This window comes from Cariama cristata, unplaced genomic scaffold (assembly GCF_000690535.1).
Source record: "Cariama cristata isolate BGI_N322 unplaced genomic scaffold, ASM69053v1 scaffold18924, whole genome shotgun sequence".
NCBI lineage: Eukaryota > Metazoa > Chordata > Aves > Cariamiformes > Cariamidae > Cariama > Cariama cristata.
Genome location: NW_009614884.1, coordinates 2525 through 12188, shown reverse-complemented (window position 1 = coordinate 12188; position 9664 = coordinate 2525). Strand labels below are relative to the sequence as shown.

At 53.9% G+C, this 9664-nt stretch overlaps 1 protein-coding gene across 1 annotated transcript; it reads left to right on the top strand.

Moving 5' to 3' along the window:
- Positions 1-5: 5 nt before the first annotated feature.
- Positions 6-9415, top strand: MCM3 (minichromosome maintenance complex component 3; the record flags this gene model as incomplete). Its single annotated transcript, XM_009699601.1, has 17 exons — positions 6-59; positions 290-402; positions 915-1123; positions 1416-1546; positions 2244-2482; positions 2878-2986; positions 3789-3942; positions 4481-4612; positions 5034-5242; positions 5774-5948; positions 6132-6258; positions 6586-6736; positions 6886-7026; positions 7222-7328; positions 8429-8511; positions 8905-8980; positions 9217-9415. Coding segments are annotated over 17 exons (2409 nt in total), but the record flags the coding sequence as incomplete, so codon positions are not given.
- Between the last annotated feature and the right edge of the window lie 249 nt (positions 9416-9664).

The window sequence follows — 9664 nt, the reverse complement described above, 5'->3', positions numbered from 1 at the left end:
TGGAGGACGCGGAGCTGCGGGAGGCTCAGCGCGACTACCTCGATTTTCTGGACGATGAGGTGAGGCCGGGAGCGGGGCTGCGCTGGGAGACGCAGGTGCTGCATCCCACCTCCATGTCCCCGAGGGTTGGGGAGCGCCTGCTCCCTGCCCCACACCCCCCTCATTTGGTCGGTGGGGCTAAAGGGAGTCGAGCTCTGCAGGAATCGGCTCCTGGAGGGGATGTCTCAGACAGGTGTTCATGCAAAGTGAGTTGTTTTTTGGGTGGTTCCCCCCACCCCCCCTCTTGCAGGAAGACCAAGGGATTTACCACGGCAAAGTCCGGGACATGATCAGCGACAACCAGTACCGTCTCCTCGTCAGCATCAACGACCTGCGGCGGAAGAACGAGAAGAGGGCCAACCGGTTGGTGTGGGGTGGTGGGGTTCGCCTTTGGCACCGTGTCCTAGCTGGGATGTCAGAGGTCCAACCCTGGTTTTGCCGGTGTTTTATGGCAAGGAAGGGTCAAACCTCGTCCTATGCACCAGGTCCCACGTAAAATGTGGACTTGATCTTTTCTCCCATGACATCCATCCCTTCCAAGCTTGCAAACCCTTGTTTTGACAAAAACCTTTTGCAGCAAGTTGGGGTTAATTGTACAGTATAAATAATCTCCTTTTTTAGGATGCTTGGGAATATTTTGGACCAGGCTTGCCAATCAGCTCAGGGACATGTGAGGTTTTTCAGATGTGGTTGGGTTTGTTCAGCTCCTGGCTGTTGGTGGCAGTGGACCTGACACAGAGCTATGATGGGCTTTGAGGGTTTTTTTGCCTCTTGCTCCTAGTAAACTTGTGGAGCACATGGAGGCATGGAAAAAATGTTGAGGATGAAGGCAGAAGGGGCTGATTGATCCGCATTGTCACCTCTCTCTGTTGCAGGCTCTTGAGCAACGCCTTTGAGGAGCTGATCGCCTTCCAGCGTGCCCTGAAGGATTTTGTTGCCTCCGTCGATGCCACCTACGCCAAGCAGTATGAGGACTTCTACATCGGGCTGGAGGGCAGCTTTGGCTCCAAGCACGTCTCACCGCGGACGCTGACAGCCTGTTTCCTCAGCTGCATTGTCTGTGTGGAGGGCATCGTGACAAAATGTGAGACTGGGGGAAGACCCTTTGAGGGTGGTGGGTCCAGGTGGTTGCTGCGGAGGGGCTGGAGTCCACCAGGAGCCATGGTACGTCCTGGCAACCTGAGTGAAGGGAGCAAGGGGTTTGGCAGAAGGTCTTTTGAGTGTTGGGGTGGTCTTTGAGCTCAGGAAATTCTGGCCATGGTTGACAGCGGCTTGTGTCCCAAGTGCAGTTTATCATTGGAGACCCTGTTGGGGACTGTCTACTGATGGAGGGGTGGGACATCCCTGTCCCTAACTCCTCTTTCTTCCAACCTCAGGTTCCCTGGTTCGTCCAAAGATTGTCCGGAGCGTCCATTATTGCCCAGCTACCAAGAAGACTATTGAGCGCCGATACACGGACATGACCTCCTTGGATGCTTTCCCATCCAGCTCCGTCTACCCTACCAAGGTGAGGTGAAGTAGCCTTGTGGGAAGCATCAGCAGGTTCTTCTGGGGAGAATGTGGCAGCTCCGAGCCCAGGGCTCAAATCCCTGTGCATCCCTTCTCCCTCTGCTGACACAGCCCATGGAGTAGAAAGAAGACAAATCACACGTGTGAAAGTCCCAGGGAACTACTAGAAACATGTGAAGAAAATCTTTGTTGGACACAAGGCTGCCAGACTCGCTAGTTCAGATGTTAGTTATGATCCTGGTCCTGCTGTAGCACGGATTCTTGGGGGGTCGTCATCCTGTCTTGGTCTTGGGACACAGGTCAGCGTCAGCCTGCCTGTGCTGTCCTGGAGGGTGGATGTACCCTTGGGTAGAGGGTTTACCCCATATTTGGGAACAGAGGAAGGTTGACATGAGCTTTGTCCCAATTGCACACAGCCTGCTGCATGGGTGGTGTGTCCCCCCTGCCTGCAGTAGGGACAGGGCTTGGAGAGACCTAATGTACCAACAGTGATGGGTGTTGGCAGCTTTAGACTGGGAGGGGGCTGTGGAGCTGGTGAACCTCAGCCTCCAGCAGTCCCGATAAAGCAACCCTTTCCAGCAGTCTTGTGTATGTTGGGTGATGCAGCCCGCCTTCCCGCTGCTCAGCTGACCCACCTCTTCTCCCTGTGCTCCTCAGAAACAGTGCTAGTCTTTTTATTTGGGTTCCTCCTCTAGGATGAAGAGAATAACCCCCTGGAGACAGAGTTTGGCCTCTCAGTCTACAAGGACCATCAGACCATCACCATCCAGGAGATGCCCGAGAAGGCACCAGCAGGGCAACTGCCACGCTCAGTGGATGTCATTCTGGATGATGACCTGGTGGACAAGGTGAAGCCTGGGGACCGCATCCAGGTGGTGGGGACGTACCGCTGCCTGCCAGGGAAGAAAGGGGGTTACACTTCAGGGACTTTCAGGTGAGCCTTCTTTTGTCTTCACTTCAGCCCTCTCACCCTTTTTAGTCAAGTCACATATCTGGAAGATGAGATCTAGGGCAGGCAGGTAGCCATCATAGACCTGGGTCAAACGTTGGCTTAAGTCACTTAGAAGTGGTTTTCATCTTGCTCCTTAGCATCAGTGTGTAGCTGTGAGCTCCAGCTGTGCACAGAGAGCATTGGATGAGCTTAAAGATGCTCCATTGATGGCCCAGTGCAGTCAGATAGAGGGGGCCACAGCTCTTGGAGCTTTCCAGCCCCCTCCAGGACTTTTTAGAGCAAAGGATGACCCTGTGGAAGTTTCTGCTGTGTTGTTGCTGTGACCTGTAGGCCCTGTGGGCTTTGCAGACCTGATCATGGCTTTGTCCCTTCTCCAGGACTATCCTCATTGCCTGCCATGTGAAGCAGATGAGCAAAGACGTCCGGCCTCTCTACTCTGCTGCTGATGTGGCCAAGATCAAGAGATTCAGCAAGAGTCGCTCCAAGGTATTTAAATCTTAGATCTAGAAGGCAAGCTTGTATCAGAGCATGAGGCTTCAGCTGGAGCAGCTTTAAGGCTTGGCACATGGCTAAGGAGATGTCTTGGGTGGCGAGTAACTCTTCAACACTCTTAGCAATGTTGCTGGATTTCCCACTCGCTTTGTTTGCACTTTTTGCTTAGGCTTTTATCAGGTCCTGTTTTTTTTTTTATTGCTGCTTCTGTACTGCTGGCAGAGGATCCTTCCTGCCTGCTGGCGCACTTTTTGCTTAGGCTTTTATCAGGTCCCGTTTTTTTTTTTTTGTTGCTGCTTCTGTACTGCTAGCAGAGGATCCTTCCTACCTGCTGGCAGCTCTGCTGTGCATAGCTGTCGAGACACAAATCGGTCTGTGTTGTGTGGGTCCTGACCCTGCCAGCTGGTTGCCGGAGAAGTTCCTTTGCAGGAGAAAGATCTCCCTCTTCAAAACCAGAATGAGATATGGAGGGAAAGGATGTCTTCCCCAGCCTGGTCTTATGCTCTCACCTTTGCTTCACATTGTGGAGAGGAGAAAGCCTTGCTCTTGCAGGGGTTGCTGCTTCCAGTGCTTACTTTGGTGACCATGACAGTCAGGGTGGTCTAGGGCTTCAGAGCCCCATTGAAAGAAAACTCTGGCAAATGCTTGTCTTCTTTCTAAATAACTTTCATCCATGTGGTTCTGTGATAGGAATAAACTCCTTTTTTTGTTCTGAAATGGACTTGTGGAGCATTGCTCCTTGTTCTTATTTGCTGCAGTCCGTCTGACGGGCTGTGCTTTGCCTCTTCTCCCTTAGGATATCTTTGACCAACTGGCGAGGTCCCTGGCTCCCAGCATCCATGGACACGAGTACATCAAGAAGGCACTTCTCTGCATGCTGCTTGGAGGGGTGGAGAAGGTCCTGGACAATGGGAGCCGCATCCGAGGAGACATCAACATCTTGCTGATAGGTCTGGAAAGACTGGGCAGAGGCACCCTCAGTTGGTGTTGTTGGGGGTGTCATGAAGGAGCATTTTCTTGGTCTTAGTTTCATAGAGTAACTGAGGTTAGATGGGACCTCTGGAGGCCTCTGGTCCAAGTGTGTGTGCAGGACAGAGCCAGTGTCAGTGGTGGATCAGGTTGCTCTGGGTTTGTCCAGTTGGTTTTGAACATCTCCAGGGATGGGATCCCACCACCTCTGTGGGCAGAATTTGACCACCCTCAAAGGAGACTTCTTTTTCTTCCACTATCCAATTGGGATCTCCTGTGTTCCAAGTTGTCCCCGTTGCCTCTGGTCCTGTCACCATGCACCTCTCGAAACTCTGACTTCATCTTTATTTCTTGCTGTTGGGTCGTTGAGGGAAGCAAGGTCATCTGATCACCTTCCTTTCTGAAGAGTGAACAAACCCACTTCTCTGTCCCCTTCTTTCTTCCCCCACTGAAGAGCCCCAAACTGGACACCTTATCCAGGTGATGTGTGATTATTAAATGCAGTCCTTTCCATTTCAGGAGACCCTTCCGTCGCCAAGTCTCAACTGCTGCGGTACGTGCTCAGCACCGCGCCCCGTGCCATCCCCACCACTGGCAGGGGCTCCTCTGGTGTTGGTTTGACTGCCGCCGTTACCACGGACCAAGAAACCGGTGAGGAGGTGGCTGGTTCCTGGTGGGAGCGGGCAGAGGGGGATGCTCAACACCTGGGAGGGACTCTGCAAGGTCCAAACATGCTTGGAGGACGTGTTACATCCAGAAATTTTATGGCAACGATAATGGTGTTTAGGGGTATTTTATCCATCTCTGTTAGATGGTGGTTTTCTCTTCTCCTCTTCTACTTGATGTGGGGGCTAGCAGCAGCCTGGATTTTGTCTTCCTTGTGGGCTTGTTCCTCATCCTAAGTGTCCTCCTTCTGCTGTCATGTTGGGTAGGAGAGGCAGCCCTGAAGGGTCCTGCTGTTCTTTGAGGCTTAGTCTAGTCACAGGGGTGGTGGAGGAGGATGGCAGGGCAGGAGATGTGTGGGGCTGCTGAATGATGGGTGGCCTTTTTTTATACTCCCACCCCATCCCAGGCGAACGGCGTCTGGAAGCAGGGGCCATGGTATTGGCTGACCGGGGAGTGGTGTGCATTGATGAGTTCGACAAGATGTCCGACATTGACCGCACGGCCATCCATGAGGTGATGGAGCAGGGCCGCGTCACCATCGCCAAGGCTGGCATCCACGCCCGCCTCAACTCCCGCTGCAGCGTCCTGGCAGCGGCCAACCCCGTCTACGGCCGGGTGAGTGCTGGTGTTTGCTGGTCCCCTCCGTAGGGAGGCAGGATGCTGGGAGCTGTCTTGGTGGAGGAGGCAGCTGCGAAAACCCAAAAATCCCCCCAAACCAGTGACTTGGTTCTTGCTGGGGTTGGGATCCATGGGGCAGTGAAGACCTGGTTGGTTTGATCTCTGCTGCTGCTCATGGCCCTCCTGGAGGAGAGAGGGGCTTGAGGGGGTTTCTCACCTTGGCTCAGTGCTGCCTGGGTGTCTTGGGACAGCCCAGTGGACCCTCATCCTCATGATGAGCCTCAGTCTTGGTGTCTGATCTGGGATCGCAAAAAAAATAGGTGTTTTCCTTGCAAATGAGAGCTATGCCCACTTTCCAGAATGGGGAAAAGAGGCCTTACTGCTACAGCAGGCTGGGTTTAGTGTGGTGTCCACCTGCCTGGACATCGATCTTTTAAGGCCTGGTCTGAGGAGCTCCTCCCAGCCTCCCTGGCAGCCAAGACTGTCCCATGAGGGTCTCCTGTAACCCCTTATATTGTCTTCTTGCAGTATGACCAGTACAAGACACCCATGGAAAACATCGGCCTGCAGGACTCCTTGCTCTCCCGTTTTGACCTGCTGTTCATCGTGCTGGACCAGATGGACCCTGAACAGGACAGGGAGATCTCAGACCACGTCCTACGGATGCACCGCTACCGCAACCCCAACGAGCAGGATGGGGATGGTGAGTTGCTTGTAACTGCATCCTCCTTGCTGTTCAGTCCTGTCCTTCCTCAGCGGGTTGTCACCCCTTGGTGACAGCTCTTTGGGTTCAACATCCCTGGCTGTGTTGAAGGCTGCTTTTGGTGGCTTTTGGAAGTTGCTCCAGAGGCTAAAAGCCTGTTCTTTGTGACCCTTCCCGCTCCAGCCATGCCCCTGGGCAGTGCCGTGGAGATCCTGGCTACGGAGGACCCCGACTTCGTGCAGGAGGAGGAACAGGAGCTCCAAGTGTATGAGAAACATGATGACCTCCTGCACGGGCCCAACCGCCGCAAGTGAGTCCTTAATCCCACATTCCTTGGAGCACTTGGGGGGGTTTCCAGCACTGTGAGTTGATAGGTTTGGCTTGAGTATCCATGCAGTGGCTGAGCGCTGGTGCCAGCGATGCTCCAGGTGGTCCATGGGGAGGTACATGGGCAGAATGCCAAGGGAGCCCTGCTCTGGGCTTGATCTCTCATGCTAGTCAGGTGGGGAACATCTGGAGCTGCATTCCCCATGTGCCTGGACACCTGTGAAGGCTAAAAAGTGGGAAACCCACTTCTGCAACCATCCTTTGCCCATCCCCACCGTGGAGGATATGGCTGTGCATGCATTCCCCACAGGGAGAAGATCGTCAGCATGGAGTTCATGAGAAAGTACATCCACGTAGCAAAGATGATTAAGCCCATCTTGACCCAGGAGTCAGCGAGCTACATAGCGGAGGAGTACTCCCGCCTGCGCAGCCAGAGCCAGATGAACTCGGACATTGCCAGGGTGAGCCCCGGGAGCAGCTCCCTCTCAGGCCAGGAGGAGGGAAACTGAGGCACAGGGTCCCCTCTTGCCTTAGGGGTGTTTTCTACCCTTGGTGGGATGCCACGGTGGGAGTCAGCCTCGCAGAGCCGCCTCTCTCTGTTCCTCACCAGACCTCCCCTGTCACGGCCCGTACCCTGGAGACCTTGATCCGCCTCTCCACGGCCCACGCCAAGGCCAGGATGAACAAGACAGTCGATCTGCAGGACGCTGAGGCAGCTTTGGAGCTGGTGCAGTTCGCCTACTTCAAAAAGGTGGGGGGAAGTTGTCCCTTGGTGCTCGGGGGCTCCTGAATTTGTTGTCAGAAAGGGTAGGTTTGGTGTAGGCTGAGCACCCTGGGCTGCTGGTGGGGATGGGTTGGCAGTGGGATATTGGGTTCTTCAGGGTTGGCCCCTGAAAGCAGCTTGAGTGGAAAAGGGGATTGAGTCCATCCTGTCTTTGCCACACAGGTGCTGGAGAAGGAGAAGAAGCGCAGAAAGCAGGCGGAGGATGACTCAGAGACTGAGAAGGAGGAGGATGAGGAGTCTCAGCCCAAGGAGGAGCGCAGGATGAGGAGGTAGGAGCAAGGAGCAGGGCGAGATGTCATGCAAGGGGCACCAGCCTTTTCTGAGCTTGCAGTGGGCAACACTGGACTTGGGGAAATATTCCAGTTTGTGAGTGATGATGCACTAGGTTGAGCAGTTTGTAATAGGGGGACACCCTTATTCGATGGATAAGGAATTGGCTGGATGGTCGCATCCAGAGTTGCAGTCAACAGCTCAATCTCCAAATGGAGACTGATGATGAGTAATGTCCCTCAGGAATCTGTACTGGGACCAGTACTATTTAATATCTTCATCAATGATACAGACAGTGAGATGGAGTGCAACCTCGGCAAGTTTGCTTGATGACACCAAGCTGAGTGGTGCAGTTGATGTGCCTTAGGGAAGGGATGCCATCCAGAGGGACCTGGACAAGTTTGAGGAGCAGGCCCACGTGAACCTTATGAAGTTCAACAAGTCCAAGGGCAAGGTCCTGCACCTGGGTTGGGGCAATCCCCGATATCAGCATGGGCTAGGGAATGAATGGATTGAGAGCCACCCAGCAGAGGATTTGGGGATAGTAGTGGATGTAAAACCAGATGTGATGGGCAGTGCGTGCTTGCCACCCAGAAAACCAACCATATCCTGGGCTGCATCAAAAGCAGTGTGGCCAGCAGGTCAAGGGAGGGGATTTGCCCGCTCTGCTCTGGTGAGACCCTACCTGGAGGGTAGACTTAGATTGGAGGTAAAGAAGAGATTTTTACAATGAGGGTGGTGAGGCAGTGGCACAGGTTGCCCAGAGAAGCTGTGGATGCTTCATCCCTGGAAGTGTTGGATAGGGCTTTGAGCAACCTGGTCTGGTGGAAGGTGTCCCTGCTCATGGCAGAGGAGTTGGGCTAGATGATCCAACCCAAGCCCTTCTGTGATCCTGTGACAGCCCACAACCCTCAGGGCTGGTGCTGGCTTGGGTCCCATGCCATGGACAGGAGTTTGTGGCTGGAGGGTGGCTTACCTGTGAGCCACGGGTACCCTGCATGGTCTTGGCCAGATGTCTCCAGGAGCTCAGGGTTGGGGGGGAGGTCCTGAGGTCTGCAGTTCAGCTGGAGCAGGGGTGACCTCTTCTTCTCCCACCCAGGAAAAAGAAGGCACGCACAGGAGGTGAGGGGGATTCCTACGACCCCTATGACTTCAGTGACGCCGAGGAGGAGATGCCTGAGGGTGAGTCCCTGGGGTTTTGCTGGCACCTGGCTCCTGAGGGTGCTGCTGCCTTCTGCCCTGGTGGGTCTGTGCACCTGGGGAGCAGTGATACCTTGGGGTCCCTGGTGTGGGACGATCCAGCCCACAAATCAAGATGAAATTTTTTTTTTTTTTTCCAAAATGCTGTGTGGCTGTGTGTGACAGGAGAGTTAGTATTGCTGGTTTTTTTGGGGTTTTGTTTTGTTGTTGTTTTTTTTTTTTTTCTCTCTTTTCTGTCCTCTTCCAAACTACTGCAGAAGTAACAACATTGGGAGGGCGTTTGACATCACCCACCCCATCCTAAGGCCAAGTGCTTTTGCTCTCTGGGTACTTGGACACCAGGCAGGTTGAAGATAACTTTTCTTTCTGCTCCAGTCCAGGCACATACTCCCAAGACTCCCGAAGCCTCGGCCGCTGGCGAAGCAAAGAAGCCGGAGCTGAGTGAGCCAAGGTGAGTTGGGGCTGGAGGAGGCATCTGTCCCTGCGTGTGTCCCACAATGGTGCGTCCAAGCTGTTGTCTGATGCTGGAGGTGCATCTGTGGTGGGTGCTCCCAGCTCCGGTTTCGGCTTTCCTGCTGGATGCTGCTTCTGGAATAGGGAAGGGATGAGGCATCCTGAGGTGGGGAGGAAGGGGAAGGACTTGTGTTTGGTCTCTGAGGGGGATTACTTCTCACCTTACCTGACCAGGTTGAAAGCATTCAAGGCGGCGCTCCTGGAGGTCTTCAAAACTTCCCATGCCCAGTCTGTGGGTCTGAAGAACATGATGGAGTCCATCAACCGTGACAACCCTGAGCCCTTCTCGATGGCGGAAGTGAAGGTGGCACTGGCCCACATGCAAGATGACAACCAGATCATGGTGTCCGATGACATTGTCTTCTTGATCTGAGCCTCTGGGCAGAAGAGCCCAAGTTCTTATGGACTCTCCATCTGGAGACTGTGTTTGCCTTCAACTCTCTCCTAAATCCTTCATCTGACTGAGCTGAACTTTGGGAAGCTCAAGTCTGTGCACTTTACGGTCCTTCCTTGCTGTGCATTGCTGGCACCAAAAAAAGCCGGGAGCTCTGGAAGCCCTTTTACTTTTGCTGTCTTTAAACTGGAGTGTTCGGGAAGAGGTTTGTTCCTGCAAGGAGCTGAA